The sequence below is a fragment of the Manis javanica genome, chromosome 8, assembly GCF_040802235.1.
Source record: "Manis javanica isolate MJ-LG chromosome 8, MJ_LKY, whole genome shotgun sequence".
Classification (NCBI taxonomy): Eukaryota; Metazoa; Chordata; class Mammalia; order Pholidota; family Manidae; genus Manis; species Manis javanica.
This window is the reverse complement of record NC_133163.1, coordinates 73362407-73388248: the sequence shown is the minus strand read 5'-3', so window position 1 is coordinate 73388248 and position 25842 is coordinate 73362407. Positions and strand designations below refer to the sequence as shown.

Sequence of the window (25842 nt, the reverse complement as noted above, 5' to 3'; positions counted from 1 at the left end):
AACTCTCCATTTCTTTCTCTCCTCCAGTCTCTGAAAACCACCATTCCAATCCTTGACGCTATGAATTTGACTATTTTAGTTACCTCATACAAGTGGAATCAGGCAATACTTGTCCTGTGAGTGGCTTATTTCATTCAGCATAATGTTCTCAGGGTTCATCTGTGTTTTGCACAGAGCAAAAAAAATATCCTTCTTTTTAAGAGCTGAGTAATATTTCATTGTATGTATACACCACATTTCCCTAAATCCACTCATCTGTTGATGGACATTTTCATTGTTTCCACATCTTGGCTATTGTGCATAGCACTGCAATGAGCATGAGAGCGCTAATATCTTTTTGAGATCCTGACTGGAATTCTTTTGGGTAAATACCCAGAGTGGGACCCTGGATCATATGTGTGGGGAAGTTGGGGTTCCTATGGCCAGGATCCTCACTGAACTTAAACCACCTGATGATGTAACTGGCCTGTTGTTAGGCTACTGCTTTCACACCTTTAGGCAATAAGCTATTATTGTGCTATATAGAGAGCTCAGCCCAGTGCTCTGGGCGGAGGCAGAAGCACTATGGCTCAACCTACCGCCAGGAGAACAAGCCAGGTAATAAACCCTTTCACCCCAAAGAACGTTTTGCTGTCAATTTCTTTGGTCACATTGAATCCAGAGTGAACTTGCCTGTGGCTGAAACTCACTGGCAAGACGATATGGTAGCTCTATTTTTTAGTCACCTCCATACTGGTTTTTTGATAGTAGCCATCCTAACAGGTGTGAGGTGATATCTCATTGTGGTTTTGATTTGCATTTCCATGATGATGAGTGATGTTAGGCATCTTTTCGTATTGGCCATTTGTATGTCTTCTTTGGGGAAATGTCTATTCGAGTCTTCAGTTCATTTTAAAATCAGGTTATTAGCTTTTTTGTTCCTGAGCTGTAAAAGTTCCTTATATATTTTGGAAATTAGCCCATATGCTGATACTGCAAATATTCTCCCCCATTCCATGGGCTACCTTTTCACTGCAGATTGTTTCTTTGTGTTGTGGAAGCTCTTCAGTTTGATATGTCTCATTTACCTATTGTTGCTTTTGTTGCCTGTGATTTTGTTGTCGCGTTCATGGCAACATTGCCAAGACCAATGTCGTGAGACTTTTCTCTGTATTTACTTCTAGGAGATTTACAGTTTCAGATCTTATGCATAAATCTTTAATGAATGTTGAGTTGATTTTTGTAGATGGTGTAAGATAAGGTTTGTATTTCATTCTTTTGTATGTGGCTATACTGTGTTCTCAACCATTTGTTGAAGAGACTGTCCTTTACCCATTGTGTATTCCTGGCACTCTTGGTGAAGATCAGTTGATTGTATGAGCACAGATTTATTTCTGCGTTCTCCATTCTGTTCTATTAGTTCATATGTCTGTCTTTATGCCAGTAGTACCATACTCTTTTAATTACTATAGCTTTATGGTATATTTAGAAACCAGTATGTATGATGCCTCCAGATTTGTTCTTTTAACTCAAATTGTTTTGGCTGTTTGGGGTCTTTTTTTGTGGTTTCAGATGATGTTTAGAATTGTTTTTTTTTCTATTTCTGTAAAAAAATGCCATTGAGATTGTGCTAGGAATTGCATGGAATGTATAGATGACTTTGTGTAGTAAAGACATTTTTAGCAAGATTACGTCTTCCAATCGATGAACATAGTTACCTTTCCATTTGTTTTTGTCTTAATTTCTTTCATCAAATGGCCAGGGAAAGACAAATCTCCACTTATAAGAACTTAAAATGGTTGTAATTTGCAAAGACTTTCCTCAGAGAAGGAACAACTCCTGATATGAATTCAAGTGTGGTGGGCAGTGGATACTATGAGCAGTTAAAACAAAGTTATAAGAATCAAATTTTCCTAAGTGTTTTGAAAGTATGTTCTATATCAGCTCTTGTGATAAAGTAAGCCTTCTTTGTTTTCTTTCTTAAACAAATTTTTTGGTAATCATTTACTATGTAACTACTTAAAACTAACTTATGACATATAAGTGGACTTTATTTCCCCAGTACACCACTTCTCTAGCATCAAGCTGGATTGTGAGTGTGCGAAGCAGCTGGGGGAAGTGTGTCAGGTGAGGCCTAGTTCTGGGTGGGGGCTGCCTGGATGGCTCCTCACCTCAGTCCCTGCCTTTCTGGCAGAACTCAAGGCAGCTGGCTGCTTTGGAATGTAATTGTCTAGTGTTGGGGCTGGGCAGGTCCTGGGCTGTCCTTTTCTATGGTCTGAGGAAACCCTCTTAGATGTGGGCTGATTCTCCTGCAGATGTAACATTTTCCCTCCTCTTATCAGATCCCAGAATCTGACAGAAAGAGCAATGTCATTCTCCGTGTCTCTGAATCAAACCTGCCCTGGTGGTTGACCTTGTCTTTTCTGGGTGGGCTGGTTGAAGAGACCAGTGTGGCATCAACAGCTCTTCCCACACCCTGTGACCAAGGAGAGTTTGCTTTCTTTGGGTCATGGCCTGTGGCAGGCAGAGGCATTGGCTTCAGGACCTCCTTGGATGACCCTGATGACGTCTACCCTCCCCTCTTCTTTCCCAGGCAGTGGGGTACTGGGTCCCATGGTTCCTCTGCTCCTTCGGGCATGTGCTGTGTGTGAGAAAAACAGGGGCAAGACCATTTGCCAAGCATCTAAGCAAATGTTCAGAAAGCACCTTTGCTTCTTTGCATTTTTTCATTTTATTGTAATTTGTAAAGGCATAGAAATAATTTTAAGGAGAATGAAAAACAAATAAATAAGCCATCCCCTCATTGCAAGTCTGATGTCATTATCCCATTTTTGAAGAAGTCTTTCCAGTTTTCTTCCCAAATGGACAGTTTTCCATACTGTTGTAATCAAAATGCATATACCTTTTTGATTATTCAGCTCACATTGCATTTCTAAGTAGATCTGGGTTGGGGCTCACAAGCTCTGAGGCAGGAGGGCAGGGGAGTTGCTGGAGGTCCCTTGGGAGCCCTGGTGTGTGTGGCTGTGGAGGCAGCAGAATTACTTCAGAACTAGGAGTCAGGCAGGCAGGCCTGGCTTAAACTCATCCTTGCCTCCCACAAGCCAGGGCGAAACTGGTGGGAGAGCCCAGGACTGTGGCCTGCAGTCACCTGAGGCTCGTGCTGAGATATCCTGGGGCTGGAGAGCAACTGCAGTGCTTTCCCAATCCTGGTCCCCATGGCAGGTGGTGACGGATGAAATATGTGGCAGGGGATTTTAAGAAAAGTTATTTAATTGGAGGGGTTGGCTTAATTAAAAAAATTAAGAAATCTAGAAATCCCTAGAAATTTGGGGTCATTCTGGTGTTAGTGAGAGCTGATTTGGGGTACACTCAGAGTAGGCTCTGGGGCCAGGTTTGGCTGGGGCCTAAGGGTGCATAATCCTGGGCTGGAGATCATGCCCTGGGTTGACCTCTCATTTGTTAGTCTTTCATTCACTGTGGATGACATGCTTAGGCCCAAGACCTCCAGAGAGCTGCAAACCCATGTATGCTTCTCACTTCATCCCAAGACCTTAGGAAGTCCTAAGATGTCCCAAGCATCCTATGAACTGACTCAGGATAGTTCTCTGATTTTTAGTCACAAATGCAATTTGGGTGTAGGTGATGGGGTAAATGGGCGTAAGGGGTGGAGGCTGCCTGAAACCCCGGGACTGGGCAGCACTCCTGGGGTCACTACAGTGGACTGATACTGGCTTATCTGTGACTTGGCCTGGCCTGGGTGGTGTGGGGATGGTGGGAGAGATGGGGGTGGGGAGAGGGGGAGGAAGAATTAGAAAAGGAGCACAAGAAAGTGAGATGGCGCTCACCCGAGGAGCTGCTCCTTCAGTTACTGCAGCTTCGCTGGGGTTAGATGGAGGGAGCAGAGCTAAAAGTCATGCTATTGTGGTTCTTGGAAGCTTACAGATAGAGAGAGGTCAAGGTCACTGATAGAAAAAATGTGGAGGGAGAAAGAGCTATGAAATAACATTGGTGGGGAAGGGCGGAGGCTGCTCCTGGCTTCCAGTGGGGAGGGGCCAGGAAGGCTTTAAACATTCTGCGTCTCCTTTCCAGCAAGAAAATGCTTTCACCAAAGGATTATCCCACACGATTAAAGTTTTTGAAAACAAATTTTTAATGAATTCAAAATATTCAATCATACAAATTTACCATTTAAACTGTTCTGTGGCCAGGATTCTAGTTTTTCTATTTTAACAATGCTGAGATAAAAATGTTTATTCAAGAGTCTTTGTGTGTATCTCTGATTATTTCTTAAAGACAATTGCTTGAAAGAGTTCGCTTGTTGGAAGAGATTCGCTATAGCCTCAGAAGCGAGGGCCACTGTCAGCTGCAGGCCTCTGCGGTGTCTGTCCCTGTCCTGCTCTGCTTTCTCTCCTCCAGCCAGTCCCTCAACTAGCAAGAGTCTGTTCTGGGTAGACTCTCAGCTTTTGACTTCCTGCTGGTTTGGGTGCAGTCTTGGTGGCCGGGTGGTTCTTGTGCAGAAATCAGCAATGCCATCCCTCGTCCCATCTGCCCCTGTATCTATTTGCAGCAGTGAGTGAGAGGCAATCTGCTCTGCATCTCAGGTCATCTCAGATTAAAGCTGCATGGGTGGAGGATGTTTTCCTATCTAGGTGGACTGTGAGGAGGGCCCTATGTGGCACCAACGGCCTTCTCCGTATCATGTATCTAAGGCAGTGGTTCTCAGTGGAGGGGGTTCCTATCTCCACCTCCCGGGGCGTTTAGCAGTACCTGCAGACATTTTGTGGTGGTGGATGGTGGGTGTTGCTAATGGCAACTAGTGGGGAGGAGTCGGGGATGCTCCAAACATCCTGAATCTTGTTTGTAATGCTGCATAATAATTAAGATAAACCAGAATTGGTATAGGGTTGATGATTAAAACAAGGGAGATCTAATTTTCTGTGTAAGTTGAAAATATGGATTCTGCCTCTCCAGGAAATCCCTTTCTCTTCTTTCTGTTTCTAAATTTTCTTAATTATTTCCTCTCTGTCTCTGTCTCTGTCTCTCTCCCACACACCCATAGACCCAGCCCTTCCAAAGCTGACAGGCTGCCTGCCCTGATAATTAGGTTGCTATGTGTTAGGAGAAGAGAGCATCTGAGAGAGGACACACACTCAAGCAGGGAAGCTGGGCCTTTATTGAGGTTTTTTGAGAATTCTGTGACCTGGAGGAGTTTCTGAAGGTTAAGGGATGTGGCAGGACTTCAGCAGGCACCAGAGGTGGATCCACAGTGCGTGGCACAGAGAACCCATTCAGGTCCAGTTCCAGATTTCCCCTCAGGCTGGCCCAGGCTCCAGGGTTAATTCTCCTTCAGGACTTTATTGATCCAGGGCCGGTAATGGGAGATCCGGGTGAAGACATCAGGGGGCTTTGCATCCCTCCGGGTATAGGAGACAATGCCCTGAGCTACTCCAGCACACAGAAGAGGGCCCCCTGAATCTCCCTGTGGGACAGAAAGAGAGAGAGCAGAAGGTGAGCTGGTGAAGCCATCTGTTCCTGCCTGAGCACCCCAACTCTGAGACATAGTCAGACCTTGGGTCAGACTCAGGCACCCTGGCTTCTCATGGGCTTGTATGTCTTGAACTGATGCCTCTCTTCCCTTCCTTTGTCTCCCCTGTGCCCTGCGCAACAGCCTGGGAGGGATGTCAGGGACTGCACGGAGCCCTCGGAGGGTAGATGGAAGAGGGGCAATTTCAGTCTCCTTAGTCCGAGATCTCAGACCCTGTCACTGGCTGACAATCTTCTGATCCTGTGTCCTTCCAGGAGACACCTGGACCCTGAACAGTGATTTGTGGAAAATAACCCCTTTCTGAGGATCACCTTAAACACAGAGTTTGTCTTCCTGGGATTGCCAACACACAGCTAGAGGTCGTGGTCAAAAGCCCTGTAGTGTCTGCAGGCCTGGGGATCCATGAGAGTCAGTTTCACCTCTTGCAGGATGGTGGAGCCTGACCCGTTCACCTCTGTTCTTCCCCAGCCAGCTGCCCGGCACACTCTTCCAGGCTGGATGAAGTCGAACTGAGGTGCAAGGGGGAGCGTCCCCACGGCCAGGGTCAGATTGGCTTTCTCCTTCAACTGTGAAGGGCAAGAGGGGCTGTCAGTGTTAGACACGGGGCCTCCGGCAGTCAGAGGCCATCAGAGAGCGGTGTATTCCTATTAGAGCCACATGCAGTGGGCTGAGTTGTGGGGGATGTGGTCCGGAGGCAGGCCAGGGAAATTCCAGGGTGACGGGGGTGTGCAGGAGAGGCCTGAGGCAGCAGTGCTGGAGCAGGGGAAGGAAGATGCTGGCACCTTGAGTAACATGATGTCATGCTGAATAATAAAGGCATCATATTTTGGATGTGGGACTTGTTCCACAACCTCAAGCTTCTGCCATGTGCCTTCTTTCTCTTTTATGTCATGGACCCCAAGCATGACCATTACAGACCTGTTGTGAGGGAGAAGGAAGGACAAAGAGGAGCAACGACAGTCTGGGGCTTCTCCTGCGATGTGCCCGTTCTGACAAAAGGGGACTGGAGTCTCTCCCAGGTCACTGGCCCCTACCCACTGCCCTTTTCCTGGACCCCCTGTGGCATTTGAGGTCAGGTTTTATTCAGGGAGATCTTTGTAGGGGAACAGAGACAACTTCTAGGACCCTCAGGAATTGCTATGGACTGGGCAGGCCATGGAACCGCCAGGGGACAGGTTAGCACTTCCTGAATCGGGGAGCCCTGTGGGAGGGCCAGCTCTCTGGAGCAAGAGATAGCAGAGGAAATGGAAAGGTGGTGGGGTCTCAGGTAGACCTTGTTCTCTACCTGCTGTGGAAGGGACAGATTCAGGTCCCTGGGAACCAAAGGCTGGTGCTCTTGCAAAGGGCAGAGAGGAAGTGGCCAGGAGAGTTTGGTGGGGTCCTGGAAAGTAAGTCACATATCTTCTGTGTTGGAACTGGGGAGAGGGGCAGTAGTGACCTTTAAGAGGGACTTGGGTGGGTTGAATGGAGACTCCTTTTTCTTTGCAGGGACTGAGCTTACAGGGCCTGAGGATCAAGGCATTTATTCAATTATTTCTTTAAACCCAAGTTCTGCCTGTTCCTAAAGTGACCCAGGCCCAGGGGCCTGTCCACAGGTCCCCCAAGGGTGTGTCCCCAGTTACTACGTGGCTTTTTAATCTCCTTTTTGGAAATAACAGGGTCCTGTTGTATTACCTTCCAGCACAGTGAGCAGCTGTCAGCACAAAGTCCCTTCTTATCAGGAAACCATAGCAATATGCCAGGTCATTCTGGGGAGTGACAATTGTCAGGTAGGCCATGTAAGGGCGGGAGTGTGGCTTGCATTCTGTGCCTCCGATGATCTCTCCTGGAACAGAGAACCCGAGGGCCTGACCACAGAGGATGTTCAGGCTGGGTTGAAGTTGGGAGAGGTTTCTTTTGAATCTTATCCTCACCCTATATTCTGCTTTTTGTCCTCAGGACGCTGTGGTATCTGCTTTCCCCAGCCACAACCTCCCACATAAATCCTCATTCCCTCCATGAGGCACAGCCTGCTCGTGGATGCTGTGCATGTTTTTCACGTTGGATTCCCCCCATTCCCATTCTGCCCATGCTGAACACTCCTCAGTCACCGAGCAGGATAAACTCACCAGGTTTCTGTCTCGACCTTCTCCATAGCCCATGAGCAGGGTCACAGAATGGCCAAATTACAAGCTGACGCATATCCCTGAAGCTCTGAAGAGGAAGAGAACACAGGACTTTCTACAAGCATCACATATTATATTAAGCGGAAATCCCCCTCTTCCTCCCACCTGCCCTGGGCTTCCCCCCAGTCAATGTGGGGTTCTTGTTCCTGGAAACTACCATGGGCTGCAGACATTGGGTGGGCACATCCCAGGTGAAAACTTCACTCTGCGGTCTTGGATAGAGATTCTGATGCTTAAAAGTCAGTTATCTTCAGACTAAACTTTGCTTTAGGAACTGATCCTGCAGCTTCCACAGGGAAGGACCCCAAGACTTACCAGCTTCAGCTCCAAAGCATAGGAAAAAGAAGAGCAGGGGGAGGGGAAGATGATGCATCTTCTCAGAGGGGCTGCTCAGGGCAGATGCTCCTTCTGTTTTCTGGTCTCGGGTTTTATAACTCTCAGCAAGTGAGGGCTGGGCTGGGCTGGGAGCACAGGAACTATGTGGTCAGGTTTCCTTCTCTCATTCTAAGCTGGCTGTCTTTCTGATCAGAAGTTCCCTGAGAGTTGCCCTCTGTTTTGCTAGAGGTGAAGTTGAGGTCTGATTTCCAAGTGCTGGCTTCTGGGATGAGCTCTCAGCCACAGTGCCTTCTCTGGGGTAGGGGCTGGAGGGCTCATTCCCAGTTAGGGCAGTTCATTAAAGGCCTATCAGAAACATGGATGGGGGAGAGTCCTTTCCCTGAGCACTCAGAAACATGTGTACTTTTCTGGTTATGAGTAGGAAATGTGTTTTGCAAAAAGACCCAATGCACATGCACATGTATGTGTAAGTACATGAGTGCAAACATACATGCATGCAAATGAATCAAAAGTTTATTTATCCTTATCATGTGCAGTGCTCTCTGTTAGTTTCCATTCTATTCCATTCCATAATAAAATGTGAGCAGCATCTCACATAAGGGATGATCACCTGCAATTTGAAAAAGATTAATCTGGATTTCTCTTTTCCTCTGAATAGGCAGAAGAAGGATCCAAGGAGAGTAGACCAGGGAAGGGAATATACACTATGATAGGACTTTACAAACATTATCTAAAGGGCAAACAGGATTGGTATTAGCATTTTTCAAGAGCCTATGTATGTCATTTATTGTCACAGCTCTTAGATATATTATGTTTTCATAATAATCCTGTGAGTAGTTATTATTTTCTCAGTCTTACAGATTGGTTATCAAGGACTATAGTTCAGAAATAGATTTTCCTGATTCCAAATTAAGGGCCCTTTCTGCTCAACCACCAGAGAGAAATAGAGAAGTAGGGTCCTGCCAATGGGGATGTAAATGTAGAAGGATGGTTTGCTCTGGGGGGTGGGATTCCTACTCTCACATCATGAATCAAGCTTGTTTTGCTAAAGTAGAATATCTACAGATGTGAGTATCTGAGGTTCTACTTTTTTCCCCCTACAGCAACCTTGGGAAATACCATTACTGTCACTTTACAAATACAGACTCAGACACATTAGCATGACCCAGATAACACAACTCATAACTATCATTACTGGGTTTCAAGCACATATCTATTGTTTTCCACAGTCTTGGAGAAGCAGGGAGTCCAGGAAAGAGTGGGGTAACAGGGTGGAGTGTCATTTCTCTTGGATAGTAAGATAGTAAGGTTTTTAGTAAGGTTCAATGGAAGGTTTTTAAGAAGGTTAAGTATGGAAATGGATGCACATTTGTGTAGGGCAGCCAAGCGATGGACCACTGTGGACATTTGTCACATATGTGGTGGATTCTTGGTGTCTTTTGAACACCTTTCTTTTTTAGAGAAATTCCCAATTATGATTCTTGCCTTCCTAGGTAGAGTCCACAAACTTCCTTTCCCACATTCTTCTGCATCTAGGCCCAATCATGTGACTGAGACTCTGCCAATCAGATGAATGGGTGTAAAATTTGATTTAGAAGAGTGTAACATGAGGGAGCAGGCATCGTGTGGAATTAATTTTCATTGTGAGGGTGAGTGGGAGAGGGATGTGGCTTTTATGTTCGGGGTGTCTGGTGCTGCCCCTGGGATCTGGGCCAAGCCAATGAACTGTGAGGCTCTTGCTGATGAGACCCCCGTGAAGTTTGGATGTTGTTTCTGGCTAGGTAGCTTTCATATCTGATTTTATAGCACCTTAGCAAACAGATGTAAACTCTGTACAAGGAAGAGTTTACAAATAATCAGTTGTTACAACATGAATGTGTCATGAGGGGAAGTTAGGGATTTCCCTATTGCTGGAGATATTCAAGTAGAGATTGGATGGAGTCTTGTTTAAAATTCACAAGCAGTGGGAAGGAAAGGGTTGGACTTGATGTCAAGCTCTGGCATTTAATGATGGTGGCAATTCCTTTGCCACTATAATGCAGAGGGATCATTCCTCCTGGGTTGCTGAAACATCTATTATCTGTGCCGTTATTCACTTTGATGTTCAGGGCATGTGCCTGGCTTTGCAACGAGATGGGCGCTCTTGAATCTTCCTTCCGCCACATAACTGTCTGTCTGACTGTGGGAAAGTTCCTTAAGGTCTCAGCTGTAGTTGCTGTGTTGGTGAAATAAGAATGACATGCAACAGAGCTTTTGGAGAATTAAATATATGGTGCTAAATGTAAAATGCTACAGGTTGGTCTTAATAAGTGTTGGTTTTATTCCTTAATTGTGTTTTGCTTTGTGCTGCCATATGACCATTTGATGAGGAAGTGATGGATCTTTGAGACTGTATGTATTTTTTCCTCTAAATTCCCCTGAACATACTACAGATTAATCAGATTTACAGACGTCAGGTGTGCTCTGCTTTGCACAGCATCCTGTGTTATTCCTTCAACTTTAGGCTGCTAGATTGTTTCTTAATCTTGCTCTCTGAGTAACTGCTGTGTCTGTATTGCTGGCACATGTGTCTAAAGGTGACTTTAGCCCTCAAGCTGCCATGTAGGGCTATGAAACCTATAAACTTTCATAAATTTTGAAGTTTCTTATAAGAAATGCCATAGGTAAGGTACAACTGATGGCGTGGGGTTCTGCCATCTGGCATCAGATTGAGACAGCAGAGCAAGAAGAGCACATCCTTCACTGGCTGCATTTTCCTGACGCAGCGGCGCCTGCCCTCACAGTAAGCTCTACTTCCTTCCACAGCTGATGTTCCCAAGTGACCATGTTTTTTTTCTAAATTTAAAGTCTAAATCTAACTGCTACTAGCTTAATATCTGTAAGGTGATTTGCAAGGATATAAACTGATTTATTTTACTCTACTTGTGCTTCAACTCCTCTAATACACTGTTTTTTTTTTTCCCTTAACTGCTGCCCTCTGCACAGTTTGTTTCAGTGCACAACCTTTAGGTGTATGCTGAACAAGAAGGTCCCAGGAGATGACCTTCAGTTTTGAATCGGGAAGAAGATTTCTCATGGCTGTGTGTCCTCATTTCTGTCCCAGGCTCTTTAGTAAGAACCCCTCAAATCTTGCTAATCATCAGGGAAATGCAAATCAAAACCACAATGAGGTATCGCCTCATACTAGTCAGAATGGTAACTATACAAAAGACGAGAAATGGCAAGTGTTGGCAAGGATGTGGAGAATAGGGAGCCCTCCTGCACTCTTTGGGAATGTCAATTGGTATAACCACTGGGGAAAGCAGTATGGACATTCCTCCAAAAACTGAAAATAGAAATACCTTATGACCCAGTAATTCTGCTTCCAGGAATTTACCTGAAGAAAACAAAATCCCTGATTATGCACCCCTGTGTTTATTGCCTCATTATTTACAATTGCCAAGATGTGGAGGCAACCAAAGTGTTCCTCAATAAATGAATGGATAAAGAAAGCGGTGCTTTTGTGGAATTATTTTCTGATATGTCTCTTTTCCATTTACCACTCCTTGCAATAGGCTAGTGTCTGAGGAGGGAAAGCCCTAGGGCGCCCCTTCTCACGAGTCTGGGAAGCCCTTGACCTGAACAGCTCCTCCCAGAGACTCTGTATTTTCCCCACACCCCTAGTCGCTCTCAGCATCAGTCAGGGAGGCCTACTTTTTGGGGCATCGCCTTCTGCACATCAGAATGAACATTGCAGGCATAATGGTCTTACCTCTTCCGGGTGGGTTGCAGGAGAGACTGGTGAGGCAACAACTGTTATTTCCATGCTAGGGATTCACATGCTTGTTTAACCTGTGCTTATTGCCAACAGTAGAGTCAGTGCTTGCTGGCCCCTCCCTGCCCTTCACAGTCTCCAGTTTGCTTTCTGTGGGCCGAGCTATCAGGGTACAAATCTAGACTGGAAGTGACTTGTGTTCTAGATAAGGTTAGAATGGCCTGATAGTCTCCTTTGGCTGGGATTGCTAAATATGTTGAGACCCTTATAAGGGTGTCTCATTCGTGTAGTTTTTTCCCTCACATTGTATATTCTTGGTTTCAAGGAATATAATCCGTTGTTTCTTGAATGACCAGTATGGCCCAGAAGCAGGTACGATTTTGGCAAGGCTATTGGGGTAGTGTGAAGAGGAAGTTACTTGGGGCTAATGAGGCAGGTGGTGTATACTATTAACAGCCTCATGAAAGGGCCAACCCTCTGCCTGTCATTTTAGGGAGTTTTCATAGTGCTTCTGTTGAAGGATATTTGACTTGTTTCCAGTTTTTTGTAATTATGATTAAGCTGCTCCAAACATTGCATACAGGTTTTTATGTGGCCTTAAGTTTTCATTTCGGTTAGGTAAACATATAGAAATAGGATTCAAAGTTATATATATTGTGTTCATTTAATTTTATAAGAAATGACCAAACTATTTTCTATGATGGCTGTACCATTTTGCATTCTCCAGCAATGTACAAGTGGTCTTACTGGTTCGTGTCCATGCAGATCCTTGATGTTTTCAGTATTATTTATTTTAGCCCTTCTAATACTTGTGTAGCGTTATTTCATTGTGTTTTTAATTTACATTTCCCAATGGTTAATGAAGTTGGACATCTCTTCGTGTGTTTATTTGCTGCCCACAAATCTTCTTTGGTCAAGTCTTTATGCCCATATTTTTATTGGGTTTTTGTTTTCCTTTTGTTGATTTCTGTGGGTACTTTATATATGTAGATATAAGCCATTTGTCAGCTTTGTGATTCGCAAATACTTTCTTTTGGCCTGCTGCTTGTCCTTTCTCCTAACAGTTGTCTTTCATTGTACAACAGTTTTTTGATTTTGATGGAGTCCCATATATCAATACTTTTTTTATGGATAGTGCTTCTCATGTCATGTCTGTGAATTCTTTGCCTGACTAGAGGTTCTGAAGATTTTCTCGTATTTTCTTTCTAAAAGTTTCATAGTTTTGCTTTTAGATCTATGATCCAGTTTGAGTTACTTTTTGTATAAGGTCTGAGACTCAGGTTGAGGTTATCTTTTGGTTTTGTTTTGCACATGGTGTCCTGAGAGTTAAATGAGACAGTGTAGGGCAACAGCAGAAGTAAGCCCTCAGTAAAAGTTCTTTCCCTGGGATTTTGCACGGCCTTGAGTTAAATGGCCTCCTTCATGGATATGGTGCCAACTCATTGAGACTGTGGCCCTATAATGGCAGAGGTGCGGCTCTCCTGACCTTCCCTTTGGGTCCTCTGGGTGAATTATGACTCCACAGCACAGTTATCAACTTCACCCATCTCCAGCTTTTTAAAAATGTATTTCCTCTGGACTGAACTTTCCCTCCATCTGCAAGTCTGTGTGGCTCTCACTGACTTTGGTGTGGAGGAATACAAGTGTCCCTTATGGCAGTGATCTTGAGTGCTACTTCCTTTGTACTCTCCAGAGGTCACGGCGAGGGCAGCTATGAACCACAACTGCCCTGAATGTCCCAGTCAGGGCCAGGACCAGTATGCAGCAGGAAAGGCATGTGGGGCAACCACTGAGGAGATGGTTGCTCTCAGGCTCCTGCAGGGGCTTCCTTGCAGCCTGTTGCTTCCCTTGCCTCCCTGTGTGGCAGGGTTCCCACAGAGTGGCAGTTTCTTACAGGGAAAGGCCTTAGGGATGGAGCAGTCCCTGGGATGGGCTCAGGAGCAGCGAGCAGTGGGTTATGAGGACAAGGCCAGAGGGAAGTCCTGGGCTTATTTTATAGGCCTGACTATAGTTAAAACAAAATTTCTGGAGCTATACTCTATAAATGTGGTTTTAATGATCTGTTTACTGCACTTATCACAGATCCTGTCCTTGATTAGCTTAAATCACAAAGCTTCTTATGGCTTTATAGCCTCCTCTTAATATAAAACAATTATTAAAAAAATGATTTTTGAGAAAGCCATAAAATCCTAAAACTCTGCCTTATGTCATATGTTAGTTTTTTCTACAGTCATTGTGACATGGTGCTGCAAGCAAAGTGCCTAAAACAACAGAAAGTGATCCACTCGCAGTTCTGGAGGCTAGAAGTCCACAATCCAGGTATTGGCTGGGCCGGGTCCTTGTGAGGCTCTGAGGAACACTGTCCTGTGCGTCTCCCCTGGCTTTTAGGGACAGCTGGCCATCTTTGGAGGTCCTGGGCCTGTAGATGCATCACTCAGTCTGTGCCTGTATCTCCACAGGGCCTTCTCCCTGGGTGTGTGTCTTTCCTGTTCTTATAAGGACACTGGCCATATTGGATCAAGGGCCCACTGACTCCAGGTCACCTTATCTCAATTAATTATCTCCCACAGAACTCCTTCAGTGTGTACACAACCAGCCGGGTACACAGTGTGTGACCATGTGGGGGTGAAGAGTGCCAGGGAACTGTGAGTTCAAGAGACACAATCCCCAGGCCCCCAGGGGAAAGTGGGAGGAGCAGATATTTTCTTGTTGGGCTTTGTCACCTGGGCCCCACAATGCTGACACCAGGAGGAGCCGGAGCTTCAGGATTTCCTTGTCCTCAGCTGCCCAGAGGCCATCTTCTCATGAGTCTGGACAAAGCGCTCTTCTCTGGACAGTTTCTCCTATTGACCCAGTGGTCCTGTGGATCCTCTTACTGCTCTCTGTGTTGGGCAGACAGCCCACTCCTTGGGTCCCATCATCCACCTCACAGACTGACACTGTAGCCATGATGATGGGCTTAAAGTCACCTTAAAGTCCCTTCCGCAGCTGGGGTCCATGTGATATTTGTTAGGTCTACAATGGGGACCATGCTGGAGTCAGTGCCGGTTAACTCCTTGGGGTCCAGTTTAGCCTATGGGCTCAGCCCAGCTCCCTGTGGGCTCCAGGGGCTCACCTGCCTCTTGGGGGCCAGGCTAGGAGGTAGGCTGCAGTTGCCCTGCTTTCCGGGAAGATGGGTCACCCTGGGGATGTGCCGTCCTTAGTGTCTGGAGCCCAAGAGCGGGTGGGGCCTTAGTGGCCTCTCAGTGCCTGCTTTGCTCTCCTAAGCAAGCCTCAACACAATGTCAATGCTCCTCTTAGTTCATATTTAAAACTCTTATTTAATTATACAAATATACAACTATAGTAAGGGCAAAAAGAAAAAAAAGTCCTTATTAGGATTCAGCATAACTTAAAATTTTTGAGACCCTTCCAGGTAGTTTTTCTTCTTTTTTGTACATACACTTGCTTTTTGCCTAGAGTTAGAGTTTATAATTATTCTTACATATTTTGCTTTCTTTATTTTCCATCTGTATTGACCAGTGGCAAAGCTGGAAACCCAGATTTGTGGGCTGGTAGGCTGTGGGGAGGTGGAGGTGCTGGGTCCCTGGGCTGGCCCAGCAGGATCAGGTAATTTTGCATGGGGTCAGCCTGTCTCCATCGGCCCTTAGGGTCCATGGTTTTACCTGGGTGGGCCCTGTGATTGCAGCTGGAGAGAGTCAGCTGGTGTTCCTGCCCTGTTCCCCTGTGTGTGGTGGGCATGGCTGTGAGTGCATTCTTCCAGCTCAGATGCTGGTGGGCATGGGATTCAGAGCATTGCAGGTCACTTTTGAGGGGGAAATTTTGGCCTAACTCAGGTATTCCTATTCTGGGAGGCCTGGAGATTCTGTATCATCAGTAAAAGAAGAAGTTTGAATTTGGGAGGCCCTGGTGTAACTCAGGGACCAGGCTCACGCAGATGTTCCTGGGGAGCCCCTCCTGTGCTGGGGGCCCTGTGTCTGCAGCTCTGTTCTAGTGGCTGCAGTGGGCAGACCCAGGCTGAGGACTTCCCGGGCCATCCTCCCCCATCCTGGCTCTCACACCGGGAATCTTCTTCCTTGTTTGGTATGTGCCTCTCTGGCTGCAGACACAGTGTTCAGGGGGATGAGGGTGATGGGGCGGAAGTGGGTGTAAGGATGCAAGGTCTTGACTGCCCAGGCCTGGGGTTATCCTGAAATCAGTCACGGGGAGTTGCCGAGGCACATCTATGCCTGAATTACAGTGGCTGAGGCTCAGGACTTGAGGGAAGAAGAGAAGAGAAAGGAGGGGAGAGGGGGAAGAGAGATGGCAGCAGAGGAATGCCGGTCTGTGCCAGTATTACTCTGGGTATTAAATCCTATTGTGCAGATCACAATATTCCCCATATAACCTATAACACCACAAAATGTTCAAGAAGTTGTTAAGCAAGATTATTAATGTGGCAAGACAGGAGCCTAGTGCAATTCTTCATTCCCCGAGGGAGGAGGATCCGGACTGCGGCAGAGCACACCAGCTCCAGGGGAGAGAGAGGAGCTCACACACACGCTAGTGCTGCCTCTTTGTTGAGCTTGGCTGGGGATGCAGTCAGCAGGGGTTCGTGTGCCTCTGAGGGCCTCCTTGCGCTAGGCTGGCACAGTCTTCCATGGAACACAGGGGCTACTCAGGGCAGCTCTGGCTTTGGGATTCTTTCTCTGGCTGGGCAGGCTTCTGCGTTACTTGCCATGCAACACTTCATTAATCCAGGGCACGTATGGGAGGATTCAAGTGAAGACAGCAGGAGGCTTTCCATTTTTATCTCCATAAAACACAATTCCTTGGGCCACCCCAGTGCACAGAAGGGGGTGTCCAGAATACCACTGAGGGTTAGAGAAAGCAGGTCATGAGCAGTACTGGACCTTCTCTCTCCACTCTTACCTCATCCTGGTTCTATCATTACCCCAGCTCACCCCAAAACTCCAGAGGCAGGCTAGGAGCACTGGCTCCTCATGAAGCCATAAGGTAGGGGTTTAACATCTTTCTGTCTCTGGCACAGAAACACAAGTCTAGGTATTGTCCCCTCCATCATCCCCCTTTCTCTCCTGGAGCCCTGTATGGAGCCCTGTATGGCAGACTCGAGGGGAGGTTTAGAGGCAGGATGTATGGGAGGATGGAACCCAGATGGTAGGGATGTCGTCACCTTGAATGCTGATCCTGTCTTCCCGGGATCACCCACCCAGATTTGCAAGTTATGATTGTAAAACATATATTGGTTGCAGGCTTGGGTGCCTACGTCTCTCAGGTTCACCTCCCTCTGAGTGTCTGACTCTGGCTCTGTGACTCCTATTTTCCCCCAGCCAGCCGCGTGGCAGATTCTCCCAGGGGGAACAACGGCAGACTGGGAAGGCAGGGGTGTCGTGCCCATGGCATGGGTCAGCTCAGCTGTTGCTTTTGCTGTGAGGGAGGGCAGTAGACGGGTTGTCAGTCCCAGGGAGAGTGGGGCTAAGGTGGTAGAGTGTCCCTGGGCAGGGGCAGAGTTTGTCCCCAAGGAGAGGTGCTGATGTAGAGTGGGGGAGGCAGTCCTGAAAAACTCGGTTGGCAGAGAGAATAAGAAGACCCTGGTCAGGAGGAGCAGTCACAAAGGTGGGGCTGGGGACTGGAAGACGGATACATGTGGCATCTTCAGTGACATGATGTCACTAAGTTTGGTGAGAGCGCTGTAACTGGGGTGAACGATTTGTTCTGAGACTTGCAGCCTCTGCCATGTGGGTTCCTGATTTTTCATGTCATGAGCTCCCAGAGTGACAGTAATTTTCCTGTAGAGAGGGCAAAGAGAGGTGGAAAAAGGTACGGGTCTGCTTTGAAGGGTGCATTCTGAGCAAAGGGACACCAGGCCTGCCTCTTCCCCAGGGAAGGGCTACCTGAGGGGCTCAGGTCTTACTCAGGACAGAAGTTCCCCCCAGGAGCCCCAGCTTCTTTGAAAGGGCCAGGGCCAGAGGGGCAGGGTTGGCCTGCCTTGACCTAATCTGTCCTGAGAAAACCTTGGCCTCTGGAGATGGGAATGGCAAATGCGAATGGCCCGGCCCCTCCCAGTGTGCATTGCTGAGCATCTTGAGATGAGCAGGGCACAAGATTTATCCTTGGGCCACTTGAGGTTGTATTAGCTGTGTTTCCTATAGCTCCTGTAGTTAAAAGGGAACAAGTCAGAGTTTTCTTACTTTCCTTTACAATGAGCAGCTGTCATGACAAATTGTTGACTTATGAGAAACCCACCGCAGGTGACAAACTAACCCTGGTCGGTAAGGATTTCCAGATGGGCCGTTTAGGGTCAGGAGTGTGGCTTGCACTCTGTACCACTGATAATTTCCGCTGCAACAGAGAACCCAGGTCCCCAAACCCAGGTGCCCAGTGCCTCAGGCAGAGCGTTGGGTCAGGAAAGGGAAGCAGGAGCTAAGGGCACTGCGGAGCCTCGCCCTCCCCTCTGACGCAGCTCAGCCCCTCCCCATGTCCTGGCTGGTGGCTTTCCCGACTCCATCCACCCTGTCAGCTCGCATTTCACTTCAGAACACAGTGATCAGTCTTGGCTCTGAGCTGTCATCGACCATTTTTCATGCCCATCGCGCCTCACCCACATGCGAGCAGGCACAGAGAAGGCCCTGAGTCATGATGGTGGCCGTTTTGGGGAAAGCAGGTTAAGAGGAACTTCCAAAGCCAATTTTCTGATTCTTTCTCCAACCAAAACTTCCTTTCCCTGGGAAACTGTCATTACCTGGAGGGAAAGAGTCTGACTCTCCTCGGGGGGAGATTTCCACCTAGAACACCCGCAGGGGGGGCCTCGCAGCTTCATGTCTGGGTTGTCTTCTATTCAGGTCAGTCAGTTAGGAATGGGCATGAGTACCAAGAGGCCGGGAAGTCACACCTTAGACTCACCAGCTCCAGCTTCATGAGGCAAGAGAAGGACCAGCAAAAGCAGCAGGGCCTGCATTTTCCCAGTGGTGCTGCCCACGGCCAGCTGCTTCTGTCACCCCCTGGTCTCGCCCTTGCTTTTATAACCCCAGCTGTCCGAGGGAGGGGGAAGACTGGAAACCTCAGAAAACCCTAGGCCCAGTTTTGTCTCTCACTCTGGCCTGGCTGTCTTCCTCAGCAGAAAATTTCACAACCTTCCTCTCTGTTCTGCTGGCAGGAGCTGTGGTCAGAGCCCGTGAGTCCCGGCTGCTAGGAGGAGACATGCACCCTTCTCAGCTAATGCAGCTCTCAAGAGGTGAGATAGGAACTCAACAGAGGGGGTGACGTTTAGGGAACGTAGGAATCTACAACAGGGATCAGCCAGCTATTTCTGTAAATACCCAGGTAGTAATTATGTTCAGTTTTCGGAGTCATATAATCTCTATGGCAACTATTCAACTCTGCTGTCCTAGCACAAATGCAATTCAATCGAGATATAAGCAATTGGGTGTGATTGTATTCAACAAAACTATTTTCAAAAACTGGAGGTGGGCTGATTTGGGCTGCTGGCTATAATTTGCCAACTCCTCATCTAGAAGTTAAGCCTTTCTTCTAATATGAATAATCTGTGGAATGAAATGTGGAAGTGAGGAAAAGAAGGGCAGAAGGAAATTATTCACTGCTCATAAAGACTACATGCTTTGTCTCAAGCAACCTTTTGGGGCAAGTATTATCATTCAGAGTTAAGGAGCAGTCTCCTGAAGTTCAGAATGTCACATAGCCTCAAGATCCAAAGTTTAATAAGTCAGCTTCGAAACTCATGTGTTTTCCATCCACCAACCTGAATAATAGGGGATGTGGGATGAAGAGTTTGTCCAGGCAATGGAGAAGGGAGTGGAACTTATAAAGGAGAACACTTGAATTCTCTAGGAGGGGCTGGGGTTTTCCACTTGTGCCTTGAGAGTCACCCTTGGTTTTGATAATCAAATGGTATCTGCACTTGTCATCATTTCAGATGTCAGTCTGGGCTCTCATTATTTTACATGCACTGAGAAAGGAAGAATGTATTCTCAATAAAACAATAACATGCTATTGATTGAAAGGCTCATTGCCATTGTAAAGAGGTTAAAAGAAAGCTGGGGCTCAGAGAATTTGAGTCACTGTCAAGATTTCATAGCCAATAAATGTCAGAACTAGGTGTCATATATGTCTGTTTGACTCCAACCACATGATCTTTCCATGTATTGCCATGCTTTCTTGAGTGTAAAAAAATAATAAAAGAAAACAATAAAACCAAGAGGGATCTGGAGAGGATTTCCTCACCAGATCCCACAATTTTGTAAGATATTATCCAATCCCTTATTCTAATCACTCATAGTGGTTCTCTCTTGATGGAGCTCTGAATAATAGAGATAATGGCACTGGAAGTGAGTGCAGGGAAACACAACCTTGGTTTCCATAAATTGACCTGGGTCATCTACTACAGGATCTCTAATTGGAATATATTTAAAGCCATTGCTTACCCTGTTGTAAGTGGTGAAGAATATTAGTTGTATGTTGTAAGTAATTGTTTATGGCATACAGAAGCCAAGCTGTTAGTTAAATTGTCACCTTTAGATATCTGTAATGAAAAGCAAGACTTTAGGTGACCAAGTGTTTGATGCCAGAGACATATATTAGTGGAAGTTAGGAGTAGTATGGAGTTGTGACTGCTTCTAGGTGCTCTAAAAAACTTAGGGAAAGAAAACGATGAGTTTTGTGTTTTACGTTAAAAGATTGTGGTCTAAGAAAGGGTCCAGAAACCTATGACTGCCATAATAGAAATGCTTATCTCATACAACCTTATGTTTGAGATTTCTACAAACCAAATCAATGTGTCATCCTTTTGAATCATGTACCTGTTAGGATCTCTAATATAAAGTTCAGGCACTAATGGGGCCTCTAGGACTTGGGATGGGAATGTATTTGGGTAGATCCTGATGAATCTGGCATCTTGAACCATTAAATTCCTCCAGTCCTCCTTTGCCAGTAACAGCTTCTTATTCTCCAGTTTGAAGAGGTAATTCTCCCCTTGCCTGAAGAATCTGTAATTGGATTCCCTGAGATAGTTACCTTGCAGGGGACTGCTTGATTCCTTCCCCTTCAACCACATGATACAGTAGCCATGCTAATCAATCCTCAAGCCATTTCCTTAGGCTCAAAAAAGTGTCCTGAATCTGGGATGCTTCTCTCTTAAACTGTGGGATGCCGTCAGTCTCTCTATCCTATTAGCAATCAGCATGGCCAGACCAGCAACAGACAGTTCATTGTGTCTCAGAATCAAATCTGTCAACAGAGATCTTGTCCTGTCTTGTCCTGTTGGAGGAGGCTGAATGCATCACCTTTCTTTTTCAGGTGCCTGCATGAAGCTTGGGTGATTTGCGGCTGATGCTAGGAATGGAGCTGGGCAGCTGCTCTGCGCCTGCGTGGCGGGAGTCCGAGGGCCTGGCTGCAAGCCGTCTCTAGTTCCTTGTTCTGGCGCTTTCAGTTGGATGAGCGGTGCTCCTTGGGATTCTTCACTTAGCCCTCCAGGACCTGAAACCAGTATTTTCCCAGGTAATGGTTCTTCCTTTCAGTTGCTCCTTATTCTTGCATTTCCTTTTCTCTTAACAGAACCATCCAGTAATAACTTTGTCCTGTCCCTAGGTACCGTATACGGTTGACGTAAGCCTGAACATTTGGCTGGTCTATTGATGTTGCCACGGTGGAGGGAGCCAAGCACAAACATCAAATGTGGAGGGTGGATTTTCTGGGTGCTTGGAAGAGGAAAGTCATAAGGAGAAGACAGGGGTGGCTCTCCCACGGCAGATACCTTGGGGCTAAATGCAAAGACCACATTGTCAAGGCTTGGGGAAGGGTTAACCTTTTCTTGTAAAAGCCTTATTCAGACCATGCGCTAGGGAGTGAGGGGAGTAAGTACCCAGCCAGGAGCTCTGCAGCCAGAGGGTTTTGGAATCCTGGTAGCATCCCTTCCTAGTTTTTGGTTTGGGGCAGGTTTCTTCATGTCTCTTAGCCTGTCCCCCCAGTTTGTCTCTAAAATGGGCATAAGGCTGGTAAAGATTAAATAAGAGAATTTTTTTTGGGTAAAGTATCAGGCACAGCTTGTGCTCACAGTTACTATTAGTTTTAGCATTATCAACAAGACATAAGATCATGTATGTCTTACATGAGTTTGTCAACCAGAATTGTCTTCCTTCAAGTGGTGCCATGACACTAAAAAGCCAAGAAAAAAAAAGCACGGCCCAGCCCTTGGAATAGTCTCCCACCTGCCCCGGTCCTACCCCCATGCCTGCGAGATTCCCAGAGGGGCGGTGGCTAAGTGCCCTGGGATTCCCAGCCCTGAGACAATGTTCTCTTACATTTTCATTATGCTCTGGGATCTGAGGATGGGGGCAGTTAGTTGCTTCCTTATTTTGTGTGGGGACCTGCTGTGCCATTATTTCTGTGGATTTTTCAGTTGCTCAGCTCCCCTCGATTTGATGGCCTTTTCTATCCAGCCTTATTCGCTTGACAATCACATGACACATGACTGTCACTGTCTTCCCAGTCTCACCTTCTGTTCCTTTACTTTTGCTATCATATTACTGCTTCAAAGATGATACTTGTGTGCACCTGGGCATCACATTTGTCCATTCTTCTCAGGCTCCATGTTTCTGGTTAAAATGCCATTCACTCATTCCCTTTATCTGTTAAAAAATATAGTTTGATGCGACACTTACTAGATGCCAGACTCTGGTGGTACAAATTTCATTGTCGGAAAGCTCACAATCACAGCACAGTGTGCTGCCTGGAGAGAGGCATGAAGTGCTGTGGGATGGGAGGCTCTTGGGTGTGTCCTGGGGAGGCAGTGACAGCTTCATATGAGTTGAGATCTCAAGGGTAGTTACATTCCATCATTGGACAAATAGAGCTGGGGTTTTCTGGGGAGAACTGGCAACATAAAGAAAAAAAGCAAAGGAAAAATGCTCAAAATAGAAATACCATTTGACCCAGGAATTCCACTTCTAGGAATAGCACTCCAGTTGAAAAAGACAGATGCACCTCTATGTTTATCGCTGCTCTATTTCCAATAGCCAAGATATGGAAGCAGCCTAAATGTCCATCAGTAGATGAATGGATAAAGAAGATGTGGTACATATACACAATAGAATATTACTCAGCCATAAGAAAAAAACAGATCCTACCATTTGCAACAACATGGATGGAACTAGAGGGTATTATGCTCAGTGAGATAAGCCAGGTGGAGAAAGACAAGTACCAAATGATTTCACTCATATGTGGAGTATAAGACAAAAGGAAAACTGAAGGAACAAAACAGCAGCAGACTCACAGAACCCAAGAATGGACTAATAGTTATGAAAGGGAAAGGGACAGGGGAGGATGGGTGGGAAGGGAGGGATAAGGGTGAGGAAAAAGAAAGGGGGCATTATGATTAGCATGTATAGTGTGGGGGTGCACGGGGAGGGCTGCACAACACAGAGAAGACAAGTAGTGATTTTACAGCATCTTACTACGCAGATGGACAGTGACTGTGAAGGGGTATGTGGGGGGGACTTGGTGAAGGGGGGAGCCTAGTAAACATAATGTCTTTTATGTAATTATAGATTAATGATACCAAAAAAAAAGTAGCACTATTGGCCTTGTTTGGGTACTGCTATTCTCTTACCCTCCATCTGTACACAGGACCCAGGGCACCCAGATAAAAAAAAAAAAAAAAAAAGGAAAGGATGGGTGTTTGGGGAACTGGGGGCCCACCAGCATCACTGAGCATAACATTAGTGGAAAGGGTCAGGAATGGTTGAGATGAGGCTAGGTAGCCATTTTAAGGAGGGTTTGTCTGCCACAGAAATATGGCATTTGTCCTATAGGTCAGTGGTAAAAAATTGTGATTATAAACACATTAATATGAAACTTACCATTTTAACCATTTCTAAATCAATGGAATAGTAGTGTTCACTATATGCACATGTTGTGTAACAGTCTCTAGAAATTTTTTATTTTGCAAAACTGAAGTTCTATACCTATGGACAACTTCCCCTTTTACACTTGCTCCAGCCCCATGAAATCACCATTCTACCCTCTCTCTCTAGAGTTTGACTGCCTTAGTTGCCTCGTATAAATGCAATCATGAAGTATTCGTCTTTCTGTGACTGGTTTATTTCACTTAGCATAATGTCCTCAAGGTTCATATATGTTGTAGGATATGACAGGATTTCATTTTTTTTAGGGATAAATAATATTCCATTGTATGCATATATAACATTTTCTTAACTATTTACCTGTCAATGGATACTTTGCTTCTACCTCTTGGCTTGTTTTTTTTTTCAGTAATTCCCGTTTTATTTATTTTTTATTTTGGTATCATTAATCTACAATTACATGAAGAACATTATGTTTACTAGGCTCCCCCCTTCACCAAGTCCCCCACACATACCCCTTCACAGTCACTGTCCATCTGCGTAGTAAGATGCTGTAAAATCACTACTTGTCTTCTCTGTGTTGTGCAGCCCTCCCTGTGCCCCCCCACACTATACATGCTAATCATAATGCCCCCTTTCTTTTTCCTCACCCTTATCCCTCCCTTCCCACCCATCCTCCCCAGTCCCTGGTAACTATTAGTCCATTCTTGGGTTCTGTGAGTCTGCTGCTGTTTTGTTCCTTCAGTTTTCCTTTTGTCTTATACTCCATATATGAGTGAAATCATTTGGTACTTGTCTTTCTCCACCTGGCTTATTTCACTGAGTATAATACCCTCTAGCTCCATCCATGTTGTTGCAAATGGTAGGATCTGTTATGGCTGAGTAATATTCCATTGTGTATATGTACCACATCTTCTTTATCCATTCATCTACTGATGGACATTTAGGCTGCTTCCATATCTTAGCTATTGTAAATAGTGCAGCAATAAACATAGGGGTGCATCTGTCTTTTTCAAACTGGAGTGCTGCATTCTTAGGGTAAATTCCTAGAAGTGGAATTCCTGGGTCAAATGGTATTTCTATTTTGAGCATTCTGAGGAACCTCCATACTGCTTTCCACAATGGTTGAACTAATTTACATTCCCACCAGCAGTGTAGGAGGGTTCCCCTTTATCCACAACCTCGCCAACATTTGTTGTTGTTTGTCTTTTCAATGATGGTGATCCTTACTGGTGTGAGGTGATATCCCATTGTGGTTTTAATTTGCATTTCTCTGATGATTAGCGATGTGGAGCATCTTTTCATGTGCCTGTTGACCATCTGAATTTCTTCTTTAGAGAGCTGTCTATTCAGCTCCTCTGCCCATTTTTTAATTGGATTGTTTGTTTTTCATTTGTTGAGGTGTGTGAGCTCTTTATATATTTTGGATGTCAATCCTTTATCCGATCTGTCATTTATGAATATATTCTCCCATACCGTAGGATACCTTTTTGTTCTATTGATGGTGTCCTTTGCTGTACAGAAGCTTTTTAGCTTGATATAGTCCCGCTTGTTCATTTTTGCCTTTGTTTCCCTTGCCCAGGGAGATAGTTCATGAAAAAGTCACTCATGTTTATGTCCATGAGATTTCTGCCTATGTTTTTTTCTAACAGTTTTATGGTTTCATGACTTACATTCAGGTCTTTGATCCATTTGGAGTTTATTTTTGTGTATGGGGTTAGACAGTGATCCAATTTCATTCTCTTACATGTAGCTGTCCAGTTTTGCCAGCACCATCTGTTGTAGAGACTGTCATTTCACCATTGTATATCCATAGCTCCTTTATCATATATTAATTGGCCATATACGTTTGGGTTAATGTCTGGAGTCTCTATTCTGTTCCACTGGTCTGTGGCTCTGTTCTTGTGCCAGTACCAAATTGTCTTGATTACTGTGGCTTTGTAGTAGAGTTTGAAGTTGGGGAGCGAGATCCCCCCACTTTATTCTTCCTTCTCAGGATTGCTTTGGCTATTCGGGGTCTTTGGCGGTTCCATATGAATTTTTGAACTATTTGTTCTAGTTCACTGAAGAATGCTGTTGGTAATTTGATAGGGATTGCATCGAATCTGTATATTGCTTTGGGCAGGATGGCCATTTTGACGATATTAATTCTTCCTAGCCACGAGCATGGGATGAGTTTCCATTTGT

General features: G+C 45.7%; 1 protein-coding gene, 1 long non-coding RNA gene and 1 pseudogene across 3 annotated transcripts in view; 1 reads left to right on the top strand and 2 right to left on the bottom strand.

Moving 5' to 3' along the window:
- The window catches only part of LOC140843107 (uncharacterized), a 61028-nt gene that overhangs the window by 26062 nt on the left and 9124 nt on the right, over positions 1-25842 (top strand). Inside the window, exons 1-3 of one of the 2 annotated variants that reach the window (XR_012120588.1) lie at positions 14009-14098; positions 18936-19013; positions 21092-21292. This is a non-coding gene — a long non-coding RNA (uncharacterized lncRNA). Of the gene's footprint in view, positions 1-14008; positions 14099-18935; positions 19014-21091; positions 21293-25842 lie in introns of those variants that run through there. The other variant, XR_012120589.1, reaches the window with a different exon arrangement.
- On the bottom strand, positions 5240-10888 carry LOC108392612 (chymase). The gene is given in 5 exon segments (XM_017652966.3): positions 5240-5458; positions 5836-6090; positions 6307-6442; positions 7199-7349; positions 8005-10888. Coding segments are annotated over 5 exon segments (744 nt in total). The 5' UTR covers positions 8063-10888; the 3' UTR covers positions 5240-5314.
- On the bottom strand, positions 17257-18737 carry LOC108392611 (mast cell protease 4-like; annotated as a pseudogene).